This window comes from Anarrhichthys ocellatus, unplaced genomic scaffold, assembly GCF_004355925.1.
Source record: "Anarrhichthys ocellatus isolate YVR2014 unplaced genomic scaffold, GSC_Weel_1.0 scaffold12, whole genome shotgun sequence".
NCBI lineage: Eukaryota > Metazoa > Chordata > Actinopteri > Perciformes > Anarhichadidae > Anarrhichthys > Anarrhichthys ocellatus.
Genome location: NW_022280042.1, coordinates 8,105,130 through 8,128,162, shown reverse-complemented (window position 1 = coordinate 8,128,162; position 23,033 = coordinate 8,105,130). Strand labels below are relative to the sequence as shown.

At 45.5% G+C, this 23,033-nt stretch overlaps 1 protein-coding gene across 2 annotated transcripts in view; it reads right to left on the bottom strand.

Annotated features, from left to right (window-relative positions):
- nid2a (nidogen 2a (osteonidogen)) overlaps positions 1 to 21,909 on the bottom strand; it is a 31,731-nt gene extending 9,822 nt beyond the window's left edge. The window contains exons 1-25 of one of the 2 annotated variants that reach the window (XM_031852028.1): positions 21,609 to 21,909; positions 20,185 to 20,370; positions 19,830 to 19,946; positions 13,146 to 13,247; positions 12,876 to 13,015; positions 12,542 to 12,674; positions 12,111 to 12,449; positions 11,431 to 11,539; positions 9,657 to 9,696; positions 9,360 to 9,469; positions 9,115 to 9,248; positions 8,904 to 9,015; positions 8,553 to 8,753; positions 8,231 to 8,461; positions 4,246 to 4,392; positions 3,636 to 3,764; positions 2,478 to 2,603; positions 2,065 to 2,201; positions 1,875 to 1,980; positions 1,624 to 1,757; positions 1,402 to 1,507; positions 747 to 880; positions 527 to 632; positions 203 to 336; positions 14 to 119 (exon numbers count right to left, since the gene is read on the bottom strand). In XM_031852028.1, coding sequence (XP_031707888.1) covers positions 14 to 119; positions 203 to 336; positions 527 to 632; positions 747 to 880; positions 1,402 to 1,507; positions 1,624 to 1,757; positions 1,875 to 1,980; positions 2,065 to 2,201; positions 2,478 to 2,603; positions 3,636 to 3,764; positions 4,246 to 4,392; positions 8,231 to 8,461; positions 8,553 to 8,753; positions 8,904 to 9,015; positions 9,115 to 9,248; positions 9,360 to 9,469; positions 9,657 to 9,696; positions 11,431 to 11,539; positions 12,111 to 12,449; positions 12,542 to 12,674; positions 12,876 to 13,015; positions 13,146 to 13,247; positions 19,830 to 19,946; positions 20,185 to 20,370; positions 21,609 to 21,815 — 3,526 coding nt within the window. In that variant the 5' untranslated portion in view covers positions 21,816 to 21,909. The remainder of the gene's footprint in view (positions 1 to 13; positions 120 to 202; positions 337 to 526; positions 633 to 746; positions 881 to 1,401; positions 1,508 to 1,623; positions 1,758 to 1,874; positions 1,981 to 2,064; positions 2,202 to 2,477; positions 2,604 to 3,635; positions 3,765 to 4,245; positions 4,393 to 8,230; positions 8,462 to 8,552; positions 8,754 to 8,903; positions 9,016 to 9,114; positions 9,249 to 9,359; positions 9,470 to 9,656; positions 9,697 to 11,430; positions 11,540 to 12,110; positions 12,450 to 12,541; positions 12,675 to 12,875; positions 13,016 to 13,145; positions 13,248 to 19,829; positions 19,947 to 20,184; positions 20,371 to 21,608) is intronic. The other variant, XM_031852029.1, reaches the window with a different exon arrangement.
- Positions 21,910 to 23,033: the final 1,124 nt, after the last annotated feature.

The window sequence follows — 23,033 nt, the reverse complement described above, 5'->3', positions numbered from 1 at the left end:
TTTTCGTTCTCACCTGGTTTGTCACAGTCTGTTGGTGGTGCACCAGCTGGGGTCCTGGTCCCTGTTCTCTCTTGTCCCCTACCGTCCACACACCAGCAATGTCCAGTGGAGCCGTGACACTGAAAAATACACATATTATTTATCAAATGAAATTCAAAAGTCATCTGCCTGACAGTTAGCTGACCACTCATTAGGTGCTGACCTGCAGTGGTGTGTACTGTCCTCCTGCGTCACACTGAGGTATGTAGGCTCCGACAACAGGATGTCCCTCTGGACTGGTGGTGTGAACACCGTCTCTTTGGTGCTCACAGTGGGTTTTAGGACGCTCTGGTTCGTCTGAGGAGAACAGCGTAACATTTGTTTACATGGTAGATTATAAACTGATCAAATAAACCGGCCACAACTACAAGATAATACTAGCAAGTCTGTTTAGATTGATCTGATTGGATTCAATTTGGTGTGTTACCCGGGCCGAACAGCAGCCCTAAGCCTAAATGTAAGCACAGCCTGCCAGCCGAAATCTCACCTGGTCTGTCGCAGTCTTTAGGTGGTGTACCAGGTGGAGTCCTGGTTCCTGCTCTCTCCTGCCCCCTAACGTCCACACACCAACAATGTCCAGTGGAGCCGTGACACTGAAATAACAATACCAGTAACCGAAATGAATTCACGTATTTTAAGTTTTGAAATAGCAGTATTAGTGATTTGAAAAGGATATTTCATGTATTAAACCAATTGCAAACACTGACTTGTAACGATCTGTACTGTCCGTTAGCGTCACACTGAGGTACGTAGGCTCCAACTATAGGATATCCCTCTCTGTCAGTGGTCTGCACACCGTCTCTGTGGTGCTCACAGTGAGTTTTAGGACGCTCTGGTTCATCTGTGAAGAAAAAGAAAAGAAATTATATGAAAGAATTTGCTGTTATGTGATCATCTTTTGACCCCATCATATCCTACTTAAATAACAAGGTTCAAGGCAATTAGTTCATTAAATAATTAACATTTAAAAAGTGGTGTCTCGGCCACTTTCTAAGGCTAAGCTTGGCTTGGAAGTTAAGTTTTATCTTTTCTCCTTCTTGCTGGCGATGATGCACACCAGGATGGTGTCATCTGCATATGTGAGCATTTTTTCTGATTCAAGGGCAAAATGTACCACAGTGGGTCCATGTTTAAATACTTTTTTTGTTTATTATTCTTTTGCCTTATTGGTTTTTAATGGGGAATCTACACTGCGAGTTTAGTTTACTGGTTATGGGTAATCCTGGTGATGTCATCATGATGTCATCTAACTTTAAACCCTTGTAAGTAAGTCAAATAATATTTGTGCCTTTGTGTAGAACAATCTGACCAAATTGATTTAATTGATTTTTGAATGAATCCAGAGGTATGCATGCTCCTCACCTGGTTTGCTGCAGTCTGTACGCGTTGTACCAGGTGGCGTTCTTGTTCCTCCTCTCTCCTGTCCGTTACCGTCCACACACCAACAATGTCCAGAGGAGCCGTGACACTGCAGTAAGTAATACCAGCAATAACATACCATATTTTATCAGTATGAAATACAGTTAACCTTCCTTTGGTTGGAGGTGATAAAGAGTGTTTTCAGACACTTCATTTGTGACAAACCTGTGAAGGTAAGTACTGTCCATTATCATCACACTGAGGTATGTAGGCTCCAACAACAGGATACCCCTCTGGACTGGTGGTCTGAACACCGTCTCTGTGGTGCTCACAGTGAGTTTTAGGACTCTCTGGTTCGTCTGGAGGGATAAAGATAATTCAGACACTAATCTAATTCTCCAGCTTCGAGGGAAAGAGTTGAAAACACAATCACTCTTTGATGTAATAGACTGGAGGTGTGTTTTTGTTGATCTCACCTGGTCTGTCGCAGTCTGTGGGTGGTGTACCAGGTGGCGTCCTGGTTCCTCCTCTCTCCTGCCCCCTGACGTCCACACACCAACAATGTCCAGTGGAGCCGTGACACTGAAATGAATCATCAGAAGTTTCCAAATCAGTACGTCGCTCAAGTCCTCAGCCGGCCACGTACTTTAGCGCTCTATGCGTCACCTGCAGCGGTCGGTAGTGTCCGACGGAGTCGCACTGAGGGACGAAGGCTCCGAGACTCGGTCGACCGCCTTGTTCCCCCCCGCTCTGCAGGCTGTCTCTGTGCTGCTCACACTGGCTCCTTGGACGAACTGTCTGTCCTGTAGAGACAAATAATATATATATGTTTCACTATGGTTTCTTTTTGTTTCCTCCCACATCTTTGTAGTTGGTTTATATTGGATATGTTTAGTTAATCATAGAGGAAATGTATCAGTTATTTCCACATTGGATACATATTTATATATTTGTTTGTGTTCCTATGAAACAAAGTGGAATTTCTAACATTTTTCAATACAATGTTTCAATAGAGAAAGAGATCAGAACTCATGATATTAGTCGTAATCATGCATCACTATAGTGGCAACTTCACTGACCTTCCTGCTGGGAACAGTAGAAACCATCACCATGAAACCCCGGCTGGCACTGACACTGGAAGGAGCCCAGTGCATTGACACATCTGGCGCTGATGTGACACGGAGAGGAGCTGCATTCATCCACATCTAAGAAAAAATAAATACAACAACCACAAATGTAAAAACGGAACCTACAAATTGGAATTTAGTCAAAAATACTGATCTATACCGATCTATATCTAGAAACTAATTCAGTTCAGTGGTATCTTATATTTGGATCTGTTCCAGGCCTTATGTAAAGTATCTGTCCATCAGGGAGGTAGGGAGGGTTTGAAAGAAGTTCATCAAAAGTTCACACTGATGGGTGAAAGGACACACACACACACACACACACACAAACACACCCTCAGGACCTCTCTCCTCCACACATTCCAAAGCCAAACACACATTGTGTCATTGCTCCATTTGTCTCTCACTTTCACCCCCCTCTGCTGTCTAATCTCACCCTCTCGTTCTCACATTAGGCCTCTCATTCCCACCCCCGTGTTCTCACATTTGTCACCCCATCCTGCCCTCTCGCCACGTTTCCTCGCTTTTGCAGCTGTGCGCCGCTGCCGTGGAAGACACGTTGTGACTGCGCTCGGGACAAATACGTGGACGTCTTCCAAATGCATGCAGCACCACGTGTTTCCACACATCTCTTATGTGGCCAACAAATGCAACGGACAGCGATGAAGACGGGAGAATGTTTCTTGGCTCGAGCTGCTGTCTTTCTAAAGTCAAGCCTTTATGTTTAGTGGCTTTAGTTGATTTCTTTGTTGATGTTGGAGCTCAGCTCAAAGACAAACCACTACAAAGGGCTTGTCAGTAGTTCTGGAGAATAATTAACAGGTGTTGAAAGAATTTCAACACACACAGATACACAGGTGAGCCTGCTTACTGAACTTTAAAGTAAAACCTTCAACAGTCGCCTCACTGGGAATTAATAAAGCACCTGTGCTTACATCAAGATATCCTTTTTTGCTGTTGGTTTTTAGCCTCGCTAGAGATAGCGATGTCCGTCTGTTGGTTGGTTTGTCGTTCCACACGGAAATATAAGAACTATTGGATGGATTACCATGAAAGTCGCAACAGACTTCAGACTGATTTTGGCTTTAAGGGGCTTTCATTGCAACTCACCAACACAGGTACGCCCGTCGAAGCCAAACTCGTAGCCGCTCTGGCACAGGCAGCGGTGGCTACCGGGCAGGTTCACGCACTGAGCATGAGCGCCACATGAGCTCAAGCTCTCAGCACACTCGTCCACGTCTGCAGTGAGACAAAGGGAGACAGTTATTCTATGAACTCGTGAGCCTGCAAACCAGGAATCCCAGTCTACCGACAGCTAGCATGTGTGTGTGTGTGTAAAAGCTGTAAACACGGGTCATTACTGGTGCTGTGGTGTTACTATAACATGTAACCCCACACCTGGATTCTTGGCTGCATTCCTATGTGTGTTGTGTAATAAACAAGACAAAACCACACACAGATTATGTGACCAGAGACAGACACTGAGGCCTAATTATGGAAACTAAGGCTGAGCGAGAGAAGAGAAGAGAAGAGAGTAGTAGAAGTACAGATGATTCCTGCCATCCAGCAGGTGCTTGACCCCTCTACTCTGGATGGACAGATGTTGATGAAACACAGACGCTCTGCCTTGAACCGTCTTTGACTCTGTTTGCATGTGTTTGTGTGATGGAGTGAGACAGTACTCTGTACGTGTACGCCCATACGAAGCGCTGACAGTTACCGTAACAATTGCGTCCGTCCCCTCTGTAGCCAGTCGCACACTGGCACTGGAAGTCCCGGCCCTCCAGTGGGATACACTGGGCCGTGGTGTCGCAGTCGTGGTTCCCAGCGTAGCAGGGGTTAACCAGCTCCGGCTCTGTTGGCTCGACTACACGGAGGAGGAGACACAGATTGGATTGATTGATATATATACGTATGTTTTTTGGTGTAATTGTGCACCTTGGTGCTCATCTATATGGCTTCTGGTATCAGTAAAACCATAGTAAAGAGGATTTAGCAGCACAGATCAAAACAATGAATGGGTTCCGCCTTAAAACGAAGCTAAAGAGACGGACAGTAACAGCATCACATCCAGAGACACGGACTCCACAACACTCCAAAAGTCCTGAATTGAGATTTATTGAGACCCGGATTATTCGACGGTCAAAGTTCAGTTGATTGCAAGCCTAACCAAACGCACATGTAAAATCACTCCACGCGCATTCCCGTGGGACGGTTTCCTCTTAGGAAGTCATGTTCTCAATATTGGACATATGGATGATGTTAAGAGACACCCACACACAGACAGGGGGATGAGTGAGCGGATGTGCGTTCAGGGTTTCCTCATACCAAACCAAGAGGCAATTTCAACAGCAACCCTCGATTCGGGGGAAGGCAAACAGCAGAGTGAAGAAACCCATGGGACACCATGAGAACAGAATGCGGAGGGCTCATGAATCCCCGAAAACTGGCTCGGTGTCAAGGTTTAAATAATGCTCGAAAAACGTATTGAAAAAAGAAAGTGTTTTAAGGAGCACGCTGGCGTCACATTTGCTGTCGGATAAAAAGAAATACAGCACTTCTGCTGTCAATCAAATAGAAATATTATTCCAAATATGGCAGCTGTATTAGGTTTTCAGAAAGTGGTTTTAGTGTCTAGACAGTTTTACTTCGTTTTAGGGAAAATGCCGTTAGCGGTCTGGAGTCCAGTTGGCCGTGATGCTTTACATGCGCGCAGCTATCCGCAGGAATCAGAGAAGCTAACAACCTACAAGACTAATATCTGTTTTAATGATGTTTAAGTGCTTTCGGGTGGACTTTTTCTTTACCATCAGGGGCATATAAACAACAACACACACACACACACGCGCACACACACACACACACACACACACACACACACACACACCTAAACTAAATCAGACACACAGACGTTAGCCACAGCTTGCTTCCATCTCCTCAGCCCAGAGGCCAATTCTGGCTCATTATCAGAGAGAGAGACAGAAAGGGACTCTTCAAAGTCCTGAATGCGCAGATGAGAGGCCGAGATACACATGGATGGGAGGAATAAAAACGGAGGGATAATTAGAGAGAGAGTGAGTGAGAGAGAGAGAGAGAGAGAGAGAGAGAGAGATGGTGGAGAACACACAAACGCAGGAACTACACACCATCAAAGAAATGACTTGTAGTTTCCCACCTGTTGCTTTTTCTAAAACACACACACACACACACACACACACACACACACACACACACACATCAATGGTTTGTTCACACCAAAAGTGAGTTTTCGCCCCGCCTCGCTCGGTGACAGCAGTGTCATTTGCATTTATTCGTGCCACTCGCATCGGAGCGTCGTAGAGGAGGAGGGGCTTATCTCCATGTGGACACCAACTGGTGCTGCTTCGTACACTTTGTGAAAGTCCCAAGGTAAGTTGGAAAGTGGGTTTCACCGAGCTGTATAGAGAGGCGAAGTCCTTTCCCTCCTGGTGGACCACCATGGGACCTTATTTCGTCTCTCTATTCACTGTATAGACGGGTTTCTTGTGTGTTAACATTACTGGCCGGGTGAAAAGCTTTCATTGTCGTGGGTTTTTCCCAAAAACTTTGCCCAGTTCTAGTCGACAGCCGACGGCTTCTCGACAGGTATGGAACAAGTGTCGCCCGCTTTCCGTTGTCCCGACTCCAGTAATAAATTATTTCTATTTTATTCCATTCAGACTCATTCTATTTCTATTCAATCACACTATTGACTGAAACACATTTTTAAAAGGCCCACACCAGCGTTTCTGTAGGTTGTAGCCTGATTACTACAAATAATACTCTACATGTGCTGCTGACGTTTTAAACTGAAAATAATTCCTTTTCCCCAGTTATATAAGAACCAGACTGTGTGACAGCTGTTCACAAAGATGTTGACATCACATAAGTCAGGTAGATCTGTTGTCTCTCTCTCTCTCTCTCTCTCTCTCTCTCTCTCTCTCTCTCTCTCTCAGTTCAGTGTCTTAAGTTCGTCTACAATCTCGGATTCTCATGACATCAGTGGGCAGCTATTCTACCCGGCACCCCCCCCCCTCCCCCCTATAGAAAATCTGTCATTGGCAGGGATATTATTTCCCAGAAAGTGTAAGACCCTTCAACACACACACACACACACACACACACACACACACACACATACACACACACACACACCACTTAACCCATGTTTACAAAACCCCTGATCCCCGAAAGCTCTTCCAGCTGTGCTCTGGGTGTATCGGTGCGTGTGCGTGTGCACGTGTGAGATGTGTCATCATAACCTTTTTAATCAACGTGTTGACGTCTAAATGGCAGAAACTTGGCCTGGATTCAAAAACTGGAAGAAGAAAATCCTGCCCCCTCTCTTTCAATCTCTTCCTTTTCATCTCCATCATTCGGGGTCTCTTGTTTCATCAGGCTCAGTGGGTAAAGGAAGCGGGACCACTGTGTGTTGACAGAACGGGACACGTGTTGTATTTCCATGCACTTTTTTTCATGTTTGTGTAGTCTCTGTTTTCCTGCTGATATCTGGAGGAAATGAGTGCGAGAGAAGCTAAAAATGAAACAAAAGAAGCATCTCTTAATTTAAATACTTAAGAAACAATGGTGGTAATAATAGATAGAAAAAACAATTATCCTACATGATAAATGTGATTTGGTATCAGCCGATACGGCTTCCAGCAATCAGCCCCAAAAAGAGTACCATAAGTATTCATTTGCTTATAAGAGTCAAATAATTAGGGCCATTGTTTGCCTCCATACAAATATCACAGAGCCAAACCAATCTGGTCAGAATACAAAGTTCTGTGGTTTTGGTTTTGTGTTCTGGTACCACAAAGTACTTTTGGAAACCATATCACTCAATGAGGTGGACATTCTTCTCTCCGCACTCGCCATATTTGTTTATTTCTCCTCGTGCCAGCTCACTCTGCAGGACGATGTCAACGCTCCAGATTTCAGTCCTAACGACCAAACCGAACCAGTCACATGTCGAAAGTCAGCTCTGACGCCAATCGCGGTCACAGTGATCCTCAAAGTGGTGCGTCTGCAGCCTTTAGTGCACAATGAACCCAGAAACAGGGGTAATACGGACTCTTGAACATTGTTTTCTGATGTTTCAGCGTATAATCATCCCTCGGCTCGCGGTGTGTGTTGTTTGAAGCGGAGCTCTGTCCAACTCTGCAGCGTGGTTTTGGCTAAAGGTTTCAATTACTTGGTGGTCTGGTCACTAGTTGTGGCCCCGGGACAAGAAAACCTCATGTTTGACGCCCGAGTGTGTTCACCCACTCAAATACTGTCAGTGATGGTCTGGAAGGGATTTAAGCAGTCACTCAGATACTCGCATTCCCAAAATAATGAGCCAGTGTTGTCAGCGGGCCAGTGTTTTCCACGTGATGGATGCACACACCAGAAAGAAATTCTTCTTTGAAGCCCCTGTTCTTCTTCACTATGACTGCTTTTATTCCCAATGTTGCGCCACCAGAAGGTAGAGTTAAAACACTGCAGGCCGCTGATTGGTCAAGAGAGACGCTGGACATCCTACACACACCCGCCATATTTAAATAGCCAAGCTACCGTCGATAGCAACACTCGACCCGGATTTTGTGGAAGTGGATCTATGTTTTTCATAAAACCAAACTCAGCCAAGAGGATTGGGATCGTAGCCTGAAATCTGCAGGGTTCGGTTCGGTTCCACCCGGACTCACCTCCGACTGGGCTGATCTTGTTGGTGATGGCGTATCTCAGGATCCGCTCCTCCTTGACGTACATCACGAACACCCTCTCCATGGTGATCTGCAGCGTCTCCGGGACGGCGGCGCGGTGGTCGTGCCGACAGTCGCGGTAGGTGATGTTCTGCTTCAGCTGGAAGGAGAAGGACTCGGAGCCCCGCTCGGCCGAAACCACCGAGAACTCCCTCACAGAGGTGGAGGTGGCAACTGGGGAAAGAAAAAAGTGTAAAGGTTTTTTTAGGCGCACGGAGGCATCAAACGTTGCACAGACTTCGTCTCTCGTGGTTGTTGCTGTTACCGGATGGGTAGTACTGGTAGGTCTCCTTGAAGGGATCCATGGTGACTTCAGCTCCAGGGGGCAGGAAGGGCACGTTGCCACTGACTACAGTATCCACGGTGAGGTGGTTGTGGTCGTCAAGGCCGCGGCCCTTCTGGATGATTGACAGGCGCTGGTTGCCGGGGTAGAAGATCACCTCTGCATGACGAGTGAACTCGGCACCTGGTGATGAAATAAGTCGACCGATCAATTCTTCTTCTGTTTGCCTATTTATAGATTATCTTCACAGCACTGCAGACACGCCAACGATGCAGCAGTTGAATATCATTTGTGAAGATGTACAAGCGACATAATTTGACCAAAACAGTTTACCTGTGATTTTGAATCCTGCTTGGCTGTTGGGCAGCTCCAGAGCAAACATCCATCCAAACAGCTCTCCTATCGGTGCGAGCGGCATCAGAGCCCAGCCCACCGGCTCGGGTACCTGACCAATCAACACAACGTTTACAAAAGGGGAAATGCAGAGAGACCAGAGACTTAAATGTGGATGAGAAGAGGAGAATTCAGATTCTCAGACTCCTACCTCGCTGATGGCAGTGTACGCTCTGCCATCGCCCACCACGATGTAGGCGTGAAGATCGATGTTGTTCAGCGCCACTGGAGTCGAACCCACGGCCACTGTTCCGCTCACCTTACCGCTAACTCGCTGTGGAGCACCTGAAGGAGCGACACAGGGGTTACAGCAACAACAACAAAAAACAACTTAAGCATTTGAAGAAAAGATAATGCGATTAATGCATCTCTGTGGGTCAATGGCAGCGCTCTAACCTTCGGGTAGACAGTAGCGTCCATTGCCGTAGGAGCCAGGCCGGCAGTGACAGCAGAACCCCGTGGCGTAGTCGGAGCAAAATGCATTCTGGGAGCACTGCTGTTGGAATCTAGAACGACAAGAGAGAGCGAAGAAAAACACGTTTAATGCTGAAAAAAACAAAAAGGATTTCTTTGCCTACATCACCCACAATGCAATCTGACCTCTGTCAGTACAACAACTACTACAAATAGTTAGACACATCAGCAACAACAGGTACAGTATACAGTATATCATGCTCACTAGTCGTCACATACCTGGCGCATGTTTCCTTATTCTCCGTGGTGTACTGAATCACTGAGAGAGAGAGAATAAGTATTGATATGCGTTACATATACAATACTTATATCATTTATATCCCGCAGTCTCCTATCCAAGATCCTAGGGAAAATGGCAACAGGACAAAACAGAGAAAGCTGTACGTGCAGACCACCGGTACTGTTGTTTGCAATGTTCAGAAGAAAGATGTTGGTTAGCTTAGCTTGAACGGAAGATAAATTTCTTCTGTTCCCAGTATTTACGTCATGCAGACGTGAATGTTTAAATGGAGACGGAACATTTAAGGGTTGTTTCCATATAAGTACAGATGGACAGAACAAATAAAAAGACAGAGGAGGGTATACACACACACATGTTGAGGCACTACTTGGAGAGAAACCAGCTGTTGCAGTCCTGTCTCCCACACCCACTAATCCACTCACTCACACACACACACACACACACACACACACACACACACACACACACACACACACACACACACACACACACACAGATTCACTGTTTGCTACATGAACTCCCAAAGGCATCTAAGGCTACATCTACACTATTATGTTACTATTATGTGCAACACTTCTCTACTCCGCCCCACCGTTGTTGTCCCAACCCCTAACATGGACACTTAACAAACTCTGCTGACCGTTTTAGTTTCAAAAACTTTCGGGAGTTACGTTGAGTCTGGACGGCAGAAACGGAGACTTTTGAAAGCATTGATGCAGACACCCACGCTTGCTTCCTGATTGGCTCTCAGCAGTTGCGGCGTGTCCTTTCCCTGATTCGTCCCGCCCCGCACCAGCAAACAGTATTTGTACTTCATACAAGTGTTATACGTGTTACATGCGCTAATCTAAACACCGAGAGTAATATATTAAAGCAACTACTACTAAAACTTGAAGGATTTCTAAACCTCTCACTGGATTAAAAACACCAAATGGAACTTGCGTAACTCCCAAATCTCTCTCTCTCCTTGTTTATCTCTCCATTTCTCTTTTTGGTAAATGGCTGAGGTGGGATCGTTTTTAGCATTCTGTCATCCTACTGGGGCATCACACACAAACACACAAACAAACGCACATTCAGATGGACACAGGATGTCAGGATATTTTCTCAGGAACCGCACACACACACACACACACACACACACACACACACACACACAGTAGACAAATCACTGTGCTTTTCCACACGTAAACACACATACTGTGGAGGGAAACACACATAGGAATATCGCAATGATGTTTATGCTCTGAGTCTGAGTTTCAAGAACATCAAACCCATGACAGCACTGAGAGAATGTAAGTGTGTGTATTTAATGGATTTTGTTTGTTTAAAACAGGATATGAGAACTGTTTTAAATACTAAATGAAGGCCTTATTCCAAAAATACTCAATCTGTTCACAGATCTTTCTTTGCATTTTCCAAGAAATAAATGTATTTCCTCACTCCAAACTGAGTTAAATGACTTAATAAGATGGGCTTTTCGACCCTTATGTAACCTGGCAAGTTGACTGAGAACACATTCTTGTTTACGGCTCAAAGCCTGTGGTAGTAGTTGCAGGGGAGGGAGCGTTTGACACACACACACCTGGGAGCTGCCCAGCACAACGGCAGTATTGTACTACCAGCTGCTGAGCAGCTCCGCGTGCAGAGGGCAAGGTAATGCTACCCTCCAGTTTCTTAAAGTGGCCGTCCTTTCATAACTTAAGCAGACAACTTCATATATATATTCATATTTATACATTTATCTCCTACCTCCTGTGTCAAAATCAATGTCTTCGTCCACGCTGACCACGTGACCTCCAGGGGAAAGACGTGGTTCATTCCTGTGAGGGGGGTAGACATCCACCACCTCCAGAGGAACCTACAGGAGGAACAGGCTGTGTTTAACTGGAAATATATTTTTCCTGTTGTCATACTTTTTAACTCTCTCCAGATGCTACAAACCAGACCGCTATAATCAGCGCATACTGTACATTTTGTGTACAGTATGTAGGGTATAATGATTGCAGTTTTGCCAGCGTTTTGTTGACACCACCGCGCTGTCTCCAAAAGAGCGTTCCCTTGTAAACCACAGAATTTACAAAAAGCGACTACAATTTCAAATTATCATGACAAAACTCTGACAGTACTGACAGCACTGCCAATTTAAATTCCTATGTTTTTTGTTCATACCCGCTTCAATAAGTGATATTTTCTGAGAATTGGAATAGTCTGCCACTCAGCGCTGCTGTCTGCATGAGCAATATCGGGAACTCTCGTCCCATAACACATCATTATGGTCTATCGGCTTTGCATATGTTTGTAGTTTTTGATTTTTTTTAAACTGCATACTAAATGGCAGTAAAAAACACGTCCATCTTAAAATGTTTGCTCGTCGGATTTCTTGCTGAAGATGTTAATTAATTTCATGTGCAACGACGCTTTAGTGTTACCTGTGGTTGCTGTTCCTGAGTCTGCTGAGCACCTCCCTCTGGAGGATTAGGGGGAGCATACTGCCTCTCTGCTGGCTCGGAGTTGTACCTGGGTTCAGAGGTCAATGGCACATCTTTGCTGCCATACGCCACCTGATATCCGGAATCCTCCGAAGGGGACGAGGGAGCATCAGGACTTGCTGGTTGAAGTGATTCTGAGTGGTCAGCGCCAGCGGGGGCCGTCTGGAATTCGGGGTCCCCGCCTGTCAGAGGGTAATCGTCTTCTTCCTCCTGGTTATCAGGGTCGAAAGTGTTGTCCGGGTAGTCCTCAAACTCACCATACTCGGCTGTGGTGGTGTCCTAGAAGCAGAAACCATGGAGGGGTCAGAGGAGTTTTTCTGCAAACAACTCTTGACAGTAAATAAAATGCATTAAACAGAAAGATATATCACCAGGGAGAGGCCATGTCCTCGAGTTGGTGGGGTAACAAGGAGGCCACCAATGGATGCAGGAACAATGTTGTCGAAGGAGTAACTGTTCCCAGTGTGGAAAAGCCAAACACCTGGAATTCCTGTATTACCAACCCTAGAGAGCGAGTGACATGAATTATTTTCAGGTTCAAAGACCACCCTGCACATTACAGGGAATTAGCTCAGAGACGAATGTGAAAAGCTTTTTTTGGTCTAAGTTAGCACGTCTTATCTGGGATAGTGTTGGCTTCTCAACACGTTTGCCAGATGTGGCTTTAAGAAGAGTTGTGACTCAACCTTGAGGTTTTTTACTTACTGGTAGAGGTTTTTAACACTCTGCTCATCGCTGGTAACGCTGTAGTGAGGTCCCTCGGTTCGGGACAAGATCAGATACGTGATTTCTCCTCTGCTAAAGCCAACTCTAGCAGGGAGCTCTATCTCAACATTATAAGACTCCTATAAGCAGAAAATTGCATAAACATTAATGCAATGTAACAGTAACATTAATGTCTACAAGTGCTGCAGCGGTAAAATAGCCAAGCTAATCAAGCTGTGACTTAAGGTCTTGTATGTCTAACCAGGTTACCTTAGGGCGTGTCCCAAAGAAGTTAAGGCCACCTTCAGGGTAGAGGAAGAGAACGTATGAATCCGTCTCATCGTAACCAATTACTGCCTGGAACGTATTGACCTAAAGAGAGACAAGAGAGACCATCAGTCTGAACCAGAATAACAACAGGGACAATTACATCTTTCAAAGGACCAGAGTGTAGGCTTTAGTAGCATCTAGCGGTGAGGGTGCAGATTGCAACCAAATACCCCTCCAGTCACTCCTCCTGTTCCAAGTATATCCGAGATCTTTGATGGCCTTCAAGTAACACAAGAAATGCGAGAGGCCCTCTCTAAAGTCAGTGTTTAGTTTGTCCGTTTCGGGGCAACTGTGGAAACATGGCGGTGCAACACGGTGGACTCTCGGAAGAGGACCCTCCAAGTAGGTCTATCTGCGGAAGCATTGTACTACATTGAACCACTATCCTGTAATTGCCACTTGTTGCCATCAGTGGCCGCTGTTACAGTCTTAATTTAATCTCTAATTATTCTGTAACTATCGTAATACGTGGGTTACACCTATAACCCCTGTTCTCCTAGATAAATCTCAGCATTCCATTATTATTTTTTGACCCTGACGGCCAAAAGCAGCTTACTGGTAATCAAGATAGTGTCTAACAATCATGTTGAGCTCCTGCCACTGTCAGAGGGATGAGGTCACCTCCTGCGTGTTCAGAGTCAGCCCGGCCCAACCGCCCTCAAGTCATTCTAACACTCACTGCTCATATTTAAACTTCACACCTCTCCTTGGACCTCCTCTGTCCTCCCCTCCCCTCCTCCCCGTGTCTCCTCCTGTTCCTCTGCTGGAATTCTTGTTGAGACTTCTCACCCTTCACACCCCCCCTCCTCTTTTCGACCACCGCCAATTACTGACGTACTGAGCATCTGGGTTTCCAAACATCTATTTTGCAAATAATCAGAATCAAATAAATGAATTGAGTAAGTACGAACTGATGAATCAGGGACCAGTGGAGTCGCGCTCTGCCTCCCAAAACCGCAGTTGGAAAAACACAGATTTGTCGAATGAGGGGAAGACTGAGAGTTGTTTCCCTTTGGGACACAATCAGATTATCGGAACGCACACGCACGCACACACACACACACACACACACACACACAGACCAAGACATCTACACACACACACACACGTTGGTCTCTCAACCCCCAGCCCAGATGTTGATCTCCACAGCTGTCTTCCTGTGTGTCTGGGCATCTTTCGCGATGATGTTACAACACGCAAACCAGACGTCGTTACAATGTGAGGCGTGGGGGTGCACACACACACACACACAGACACACAAACACTCATATACATTTATACAAGCCTTAACGCAAACACAGATGTCCCACCACCTATATTCCTCCCATGTGAATGTATGTGTGTGTTCCTAATTGTTTACATCAACATCTTTAAACTATCTTGTTGTTTGTGGGCGGGGAGGACTTTGTAGCCTCCGGGCTCTTTGTAATTACTGAGGAAGGGGTCTTTCTTTTTTCCTTTGGGAGGAGAAGAGGCTGGAGCTACAAGAGGGGATCTGCTTCTTCTTTGTCCTTAATATCCCTTCTAAAATGTCTGTATTTTTCTCTCCTGTTGTTCCTCCTTTTTCCTGGGAGGAGGAGGCGAGGGGTGAGGGATGAAAGTATGCAGGGGGGGTTTGGCAGAGATGGGAGAGGGGCCATATGAGGAGACAGAAATTAAGATGTGTTTCCATCCAAATAGTTCTGAAAAGTTGAGTCTTTATTTTACCCTGTCCACACATAACATGGAAAGTCCCTTTGGTGTTTTTAGTGGCTGTATATCTACGCTATCTCAACAATAAGTAAATAAATTGTCATGAATTTCGTTTTTTCAGACATTCATGGTCCCCAGAGGATGGATCCTGCTGCCTTTGGTAATCCCCTTTTTCCTATCTAGCATACAGAGACATGAGAGTGGTATCAATGCTCTCATCTAACTCTTGGCAGAGGAACAAAATGAGCACATTTCCCCCCAAGACGCCAGACTATTCCTTTAATTTGCGCTGCGCTCTCCGTCCCTCCTCTATCTGTGTGGTCATTCGCTGCGTCGGAGTCTGTCTCTGTGTTGTACCGTCGTGCTTTACAGACTCACAGCTGGAAGACAACAAATAGCAGCCAGCACACATCAAAGACCTCCAGACAGCGCATAGCTCAGGATGCATCCCCCCCCCCACATCTAACCTACAGGCATTTTGCTACACCTTTTTTAAAAGACTGTCCTCACACTCCTAACATTGACCACAAACACGTTAATTGTCTCCGGGACGCGGCAAATGTTTGTTGTCGGAGTCGTCCTTGAAGGTTTAGGTGGTAACATCATCAGTGTGGCTCTGGAAATACCCAACAGCTTAACCGCATGTACAGGGAGTCCATTCAGATAGTTGAGGAGCAACTTACCACACTTCATACGTTCACATTCCAAGGTTTCAAAGTCAATTTTCACATTTTCATTTCAGCGTGGCATCGATCTTCTCATCTACTGAGCGTAAAAATGCATAGTATTCCTTTAAAGTAGGCCTCGTGTTGTTTGCGGGTTTCGAATTAATGGTAGCTTTTGCGATCGCCCGACACTTTGGCGTAGATTTACAAACTCTAAGGTCAACATTTCATATTTTAGCAAACTAAACAAAGTTCAGGCTTTTGCAGAAAAGCGGGCGAACCTCTTAAGTTGACGTTCAGTCTAGTCTCACCATGTTTTACCTTCGTTTGGTCGTGTTCAGTATTTGTGTATTCGGCAGTCTGGTTTACTTTAAATAGTTTAGTCTACTCTGCTTTCCTAAAGATAGTTTAATTGACTCGCCTGTGTTTCGAATAAGTGACTCATCCCTCTGTGACAAATGTTCTGAATCATATTATAAGTATCTGGAGCTGAGTCCCACTTTGTTGAGGCTGGATGAACGTACTACACTTGTTTGTTGGTTGCGGCGCAGCTGCAAACCGGCAGAAAGAGAGAGAGAGAGAGAGAGAGAGAGAGAGAGCGAGAGAGAGAGAAAGCAGCTGCAGGCCAGTTGCCAGCCTCACCGGAGTGCTACAAGCGGAACTGCCTACAGCGTGGGAACTGGCACACACACACACACACACACTCACACACACACAGCCCAGGCCCACGGCCAGGAACAGTCCGGTCAGTATTTCACCGTTGTCATATGAAAATCCCCGCCCCAAACTTTTAGGTGGCTTTCCTGTTATAACTTCAGCCGTGCCTCAAAAGGATTCCCTGCTCTGAATTGAGCTTGAGGAAATCGAACAACGTCTTGGCGTACGGAAGCTTTTCAAAAAGCCTTTTTCATCAACTCAAGAACACATGGTGGGTTAAAACCATCGCTGCTTTTCTTAGATCCTGAAAGGAACATGAACATGTACGTCCTCCCCGCAACTACAAACCAGAGCGCTGCGACTGTGCTAGTAATTATTCTCAGGACTGTGTCCAAGTTAAACTTGTGTACGCTGAGTCACTTCAGTATTTTATTATGGAGGAGCTGCACAGCTAGAAGGGGATATGAACCCCTTTCTTTCGACTACAGAGAGGTTCAGTGCTCACTCATAAACAGAGTAATATATTATGAAAGCTGAATTTCAAGGGATGCGCCCTGTGTCACTGCATGGGGTCCCCAAGAAACAACAAATAGCACTAATAGAAACAATGGTTCCTATTGTGCTACAGAAAGGAAGAAAGACAAAGAGAAGAGGAGAGGAGAGGAAATAAAATAAAAGGCGAGGGCCGAACCCAACAGAGGAGTCCATTTATTCAGCCTCATCTGAGCCTCACACAGCTGACATGTAACATGCCGTTCAGCACTTTCCCTTTTTTTTTTTTGCACATATGTCTTTTGAAGAGAACTCGAGGGGAAATCAGGAAAAAAAATGGTCTGCTGTGGTCAAATGTTAAAATCACATTCCATTTGAAAGTGCTGCTCATATACAAGAATGCTCTCAGGAAGGGAACTTCCTGTAAAGCGGGCCTTTTCCCCTTCAAACGTCATTAAGGCACGCGCACATTATTCAAGTCAAGATTTAGAGATTCATATGAGAAGATGGGTGTTATGTATTTTCTAATTGAGTAACTTACTCGCTGTATCATATTTTAACAACACTCAGAGTCTACGGTCGAGCTAACTGCTAAAGTCACGTCAACATGCTAACACGTTCAAATTGATATTGACTTTGATGTTTAGCAGGTATAATTCTTATCAGGTTCACCTACTAGTTTAGTGTAGCTGATGGAAATGTTAGTCGTTTTCCAAGTATTAGTTTTAGTATTAGCAGACAAATCAGTGTTCGTATCAACCATAGTAATACAACGTGAGTAGAATGGACGTTCCCATTCAAAGCGTTGTAGCATTATGGTCAGAGCGGCAGCCATTTTTATATGTACTTTTGCCATTGCGACTGTTGTAGCGAGCTAACTTCTGTATAAACTAAACCGACTGACGACAAGTCGCGGACAATGGCGTTAGCATGTTAGCTGGCTTATGACCGGCTAACTAGCGGACAACTGGCTAGTTAGCTAGCTTGCTACTTCCACCGTGTTTTAATGCCACATCGCGTACAGAAAATGAGCCCAACAGGAGTGAACACATTTGAGAAGGGCTTGAACGTTAATTAATGGATGTTCATATGTATGTAAAAGTTCCTTCAGCTTCAACTGATGAAGAGGAACATGCAGCGCTCTGCCGCTACGCCGTTGATCTCTGCCGCTTAGAATTATAAGACAAACTGTGTCACGGCGTCCACCAGCATGACAGGTGTCCCCGCGTGAAGACGGATTGGCAATGTGCCGCTCAAAGTAAAGCCTTGTCGACGCTTCTTAAAACATCAACACACGGAAGGCCAGATTCTCCGTGTAAATGGCTCCGGTCATTTGCAAATTGGGCGACATGGTAGCGCACACAACAGAGTGTGTGTTGTTGGTTTCGTGAGAAGCAATTACTTTCCAATTATGATAATAACCTCTTTAAGACTCATTTCATAGAAAACACAACCCTACTTCTTAGGGATGTGAACTCACCTCTATTTTTCCTGTTTTTCCTTCCCTCGCTGCTCCTCTCGTCTCCCTTTCCGACCCCCAAACACCACGAGGCCTGCCCCCTCCCCCACCCGGTCACCCCCTAATACACACCTCAGGTTAATCAGTTCGCACACACATACCACTCTACCCCCGCCCAACGCACCCCGCCCGGCACCTCTGGCTAATCAGTTCCAAGGAAGATGCTATCTTGACCCACTGAAGCAAATGCCAGCCCAGACTTTTCCGATCCGACAAGCCACACAGACCCTTTAAACAACACGGACCCTTTCTTTACACCCTCAAGAGGTGGACACCAGCCTCTAATCAGCATTTGGTCAACACTGCATGGAGACTTAAATCCAAGTTTCACTCATTCGTCCATTTAGCAGCGCTGCGATCAAAATGAGCCCCTAGGTATTGAGACGCGTCGTCAGAGGCTTAATGCTGCCTCTCCCTGATGGACTATTTGAATGTTTCGCTTTTGATCAATCAGGAGGAAAGAAGGAGGAGGCATTAAAAGAAACCAGACCGCGACAGTCAAGAGAAAGAACAAACAGATGAGAGGGAGGGAGAGACACACAGAGATCACCCGGGGTTTTTTGTCCTTAAATCTACCACTCCCTCCATCCCTCCCTCCCACATGCTGGGAGGGAGGAACAACAAAGCACTTTTTTTTTGTTTGTTTGATCGATAAGTTCAGCCGGCCTGGCTTTACTTGGAGTCCGTCCCAAATACGAACTCAAACAAAGCCTTTAGTTCTCCTCTAGGTGACACTTTCTTTTAAGAAGGTGCACAATTCCTGAGGACAGTTTCTAGAAATTTAGTATTAATCATAAAGACAATAGAGAAAGTGTTTGATTGGACATTTTAGGCTCAGTTTATTCGTTGAGTGCTACTCAGGTCTTCTGCTTCTTTGGAGGGAGCTTTCCTAACCCTGATGACATCATTATGACGTCATCAGGGTTAGCCAAGCTTGGCCTTGGACTGTATTTGGTAACGTCTGCATTATAAGTGCAAAACTGGAGAGATGTGTGCATTTCGGCGGTAAGGAGGGTCTAATGCAAGACGCTTTTTAATTGCATTATGGGAAATGTAGGATCCAGTGTTTTTGAAGCTTGTCTCCTGCTTTAACTTTAATCTTTCCATTGTGAAACACCCAACTTTATGGAAGTGCCTGAAGTAACCCTTTTTAATTATTCGATGAATGACCTAAAGCACAGTATCTCTGTGTATCTTTAATGTTGAACCAAGTTTTAAACTGGTAACTGGCTGACAAACAGGGAGGGAAGTAAAGTCCAAGGGAGCATGAGAGCACTAATGGTGGAGGCGTGTTCGTGTCTACCCGTGTGAGAGGGGATAACGAGTCGGGAGAGGAGGAGGGGGGCACTTTGATGACCCTTAAAGATGACCTCTGACCCCTTGAAAAGGTTAAGAGGCAGATTAGGAGGGGAAGGGGATTTACAAATAGAGCCCAGCCCCACCCCGGGCTGATTACAAGGGATGCGCATCCTCCAGGAATTTGGGATTGTGTCTCTCGCGTCACGAGATCCAAAACATACCGAGAGGATGATAAATCATCGTGCAGACAAGACAGCGAGGCCTCCAGCTAGCGCTCTCAGTCCCCTCCACCCGTCTTACCTTGTTCGAAGGTCCGGCGGTTCGAGTCTGCTCCTCATATGCCGCGACGTTCTCCCACGTTGCGACCACGACGTGCGTGGGCGTGAATTTTGCATCCGGGAACCCTCGGTGTACTTCCTGGGTGAGCAGATGGATGAATGAATGAATGATGAGGGGGGTAAGAAGGAGAAAGTAAAGGAAAGATGGAGTGTACAATGGATTGAACTAATGGATGAAGAACTGGAAAAAGGAAGAATCCAGATCTGTAGTTAAGCACAGTGCAACACGTATTCATCAAGCTTTTTCTTCCTCATTTCAACACAACAAAAGTCTGTCGATTAACATTCCCTTCACTTGTTTCAGTGGAGCCACATACCCGGGACACTCGGTTGAGAACGCTGGGCGTCTCCGTCACCCGGTAGTAGATCTGTCCTCGCCCTCCGCTGGTGTCGATGTCGGCCAGAAACGGAGCCACCACGGGGAAATCTGTGGGGAAGCCGTCGTCGACGTACTGCTTTTCCATCGGCAGGTCCTGGGCTGAGATGATGCCGTTAGTGGCCACCTGGAGGCAGAGAGAGAGAGAGAGAGAGAGGCGCTGTTTAATGAGAGCTACTGATGATGCTCCTGCAGACCGCTTGGGACCCCAAAACCCTAAAGTTCCTCTCAATAATTGCTGCAGCACCATCATGAACCCACGGAACTGTCTAATGAGCCCGTATCCCCTCATAAACCACGGGGACCTCCGTGGGCACTGCCGGAGCCCCCTGATGGACCCCAGGAACCACATAATGAACCCCCTAGATCCCCCTCATAAACCGCTAGAACCTCCTCAAGGACCTCTGGGCCTGATGATGTGTGCCGTGCAAAGCAACACTGCGGTTTATGTCTTTTTTTTGAGGATATCTAATCAGTCCTGGAGTGGAGCCAAGTACATTTTCTGTATTCATTTTGAGGTGCTTGTACTTTATTTGCGTATTGCCATATACTGCTGTGTAGCTTAAACCCGGTCTCTCCCAAACACTGGGTCGGGGACCCCTCAGGTGGGTCGCGGGACATTTTCTTTTGGGTCGCATAGATGAATTTGGAGAACTTCTTCCAATCAATCTTTTATTTAATTAACGTTTATATCTGCAGCTCGCTTTTGAGCAACACGAGGGAGCCTGAATGTTCGCATCGTTCTGATAGTCGTAGCCTAACGTTGAATGTTAATATGAAAAGCGAGCGTACATTCTGTTTGTTTAACTGATGAGAGGAAAGGAAAAGCCTGTTAACATGACATCATCGTGTTTTAAGTTGATTATATTTTAGTACTTTGAGTCTGCAAAGTAACGAGTAACTGACTACATCTCTCTCTGGGATGTAGCTAGTGGAGTACAAGTATTAAAGTACCTCAAAAATGTACTTAAGTGAAGTTGTGAAGTGAAGGCCATTACACATAATGAGGACTTTTTATTTTACTTAGGCAACTTTGAAAGCTGCAGTACTTTTACTTGTAATGGAGTAATGTTACAGTGAAGTATTGCTACTTTTCTCCCACCGCCATGAGCACAAGTTATTCTTAATCACCATCTGTTGAGTAGCAGTGGATTTGTAATTGATGGTGACGTCAGAATATGGCCAGATATATACATATATACAGATGATTCCCCCATTCACGCTCGTTAATAAAACGCTTCATTTGGCAGCATTAAACACCCTGTTCTACTGTGGATCAACAGCTGCAAACATCACCTGCAGTTAACTCTCTCCTTCTGCGATAAAGACAACACGCGCACGCGGTGCTAACGGGCGTCTACTCACGTATAGCTGGGAGTACCGGGAGTCGTAGAAGTTCAAGGGTCTGGGCAGGAGCAGCACTCTGGAGGTCTCATCGTCCCCCTCCGCCAGGATCAGATCCCCGCTCAGGGCGCCGTACGGGAACATATCGGCCCTCCGGATGGCGGACACCACGCACACGCCGCAGCTCCAGCACAGCAGACACGCAGCCAGCATTGACCCTCTCTCCATCGTGGAGCCGGGGCCGATCAGAGCAGCAGCTGGGAGCAGAAGGAGCGGAGGTACAGATGGGCTCGGGGAGCAGGGCAGCGAGAAAGACGGGGAAACTCTCCTCCTCCTTCTCCTCTCCAGTCTGATGCTCTGCGGGGAGGAGGGAGAGGGGGGGGGCGCTGTGATTGGTCGGAGGCGGGCTAAGAGTGACAGCAGGGCCGGTGCTGGAGGTAACATCTGGCTCGCGTTAGAGAGAAGACAAATAGAGCGTTTTTTTAATCCGGATGTAACTCTATCTGTTTCACAACAATGTAAAGGAGACATCGTGTTATTTTTACACACGCACACGCACACATACATACACGCACACGCACGTGAGAATTCTATTGAAACATATTGAACAGAAGTGAAAACGGGAACAACTAGGGTCTTATTTCTTTAAAAAACAAACAATACACAAACTTAATTATAACTTATTCCCTTAAGATTAATATATGTGTGTTGGAATTTTAGAAGGTGAAAGGCATTTAAAAAATATATTATTAGCACTAATTATATTTTATTTCCAACTATTTTTCCAGTTGAATGCATTTTAATCAATCACACAATTTACATGACACAGTTATTCTTATTCTTGTTTTATTTTACTACGTTACTCATTAAGGCAACCTGGCTGCGACCTTAATAAATTGAACTTGTGCGCCACCTTGTGTCTGCAACAGCATACGGCAGTGGAAAGCATGTACTGCTACTCCACCTCATATTTAAAACTAAAGCTGAAAGTCCATCAGTTAAAAAAGAATAATAATCGACAACCACATAATAATTTATGTCATTCTTTAATTCATTATTACCCTTTTTTTACCTCTTCATTGATTTCTCTCATCCTCAGACATACCTTCACATTCCTCTGGTCGTAGCTATTCACACATGACATGAACACACACAATACTAATTAAAACAAACACCTGTTTACACACACACATATATATACATATATATATATATATACTGTATGTATATGTGTTTATAAACCTCAGGAAGACCAACAGAGGAGGGATCCCTCTCTTAGGAGGGACAGACACATGAAGTATGTGTACAAAATAGAGAACACTAAAATTAGAAAATGGAAAATCAGGATGACAATATTTGTAGATGGATAAATGAAGAATATAATCAGGGAGGACACCTTCCGAAACAGGAAGGTCCCGAGCCTCACGACCTCGCCTCCACCTGGAA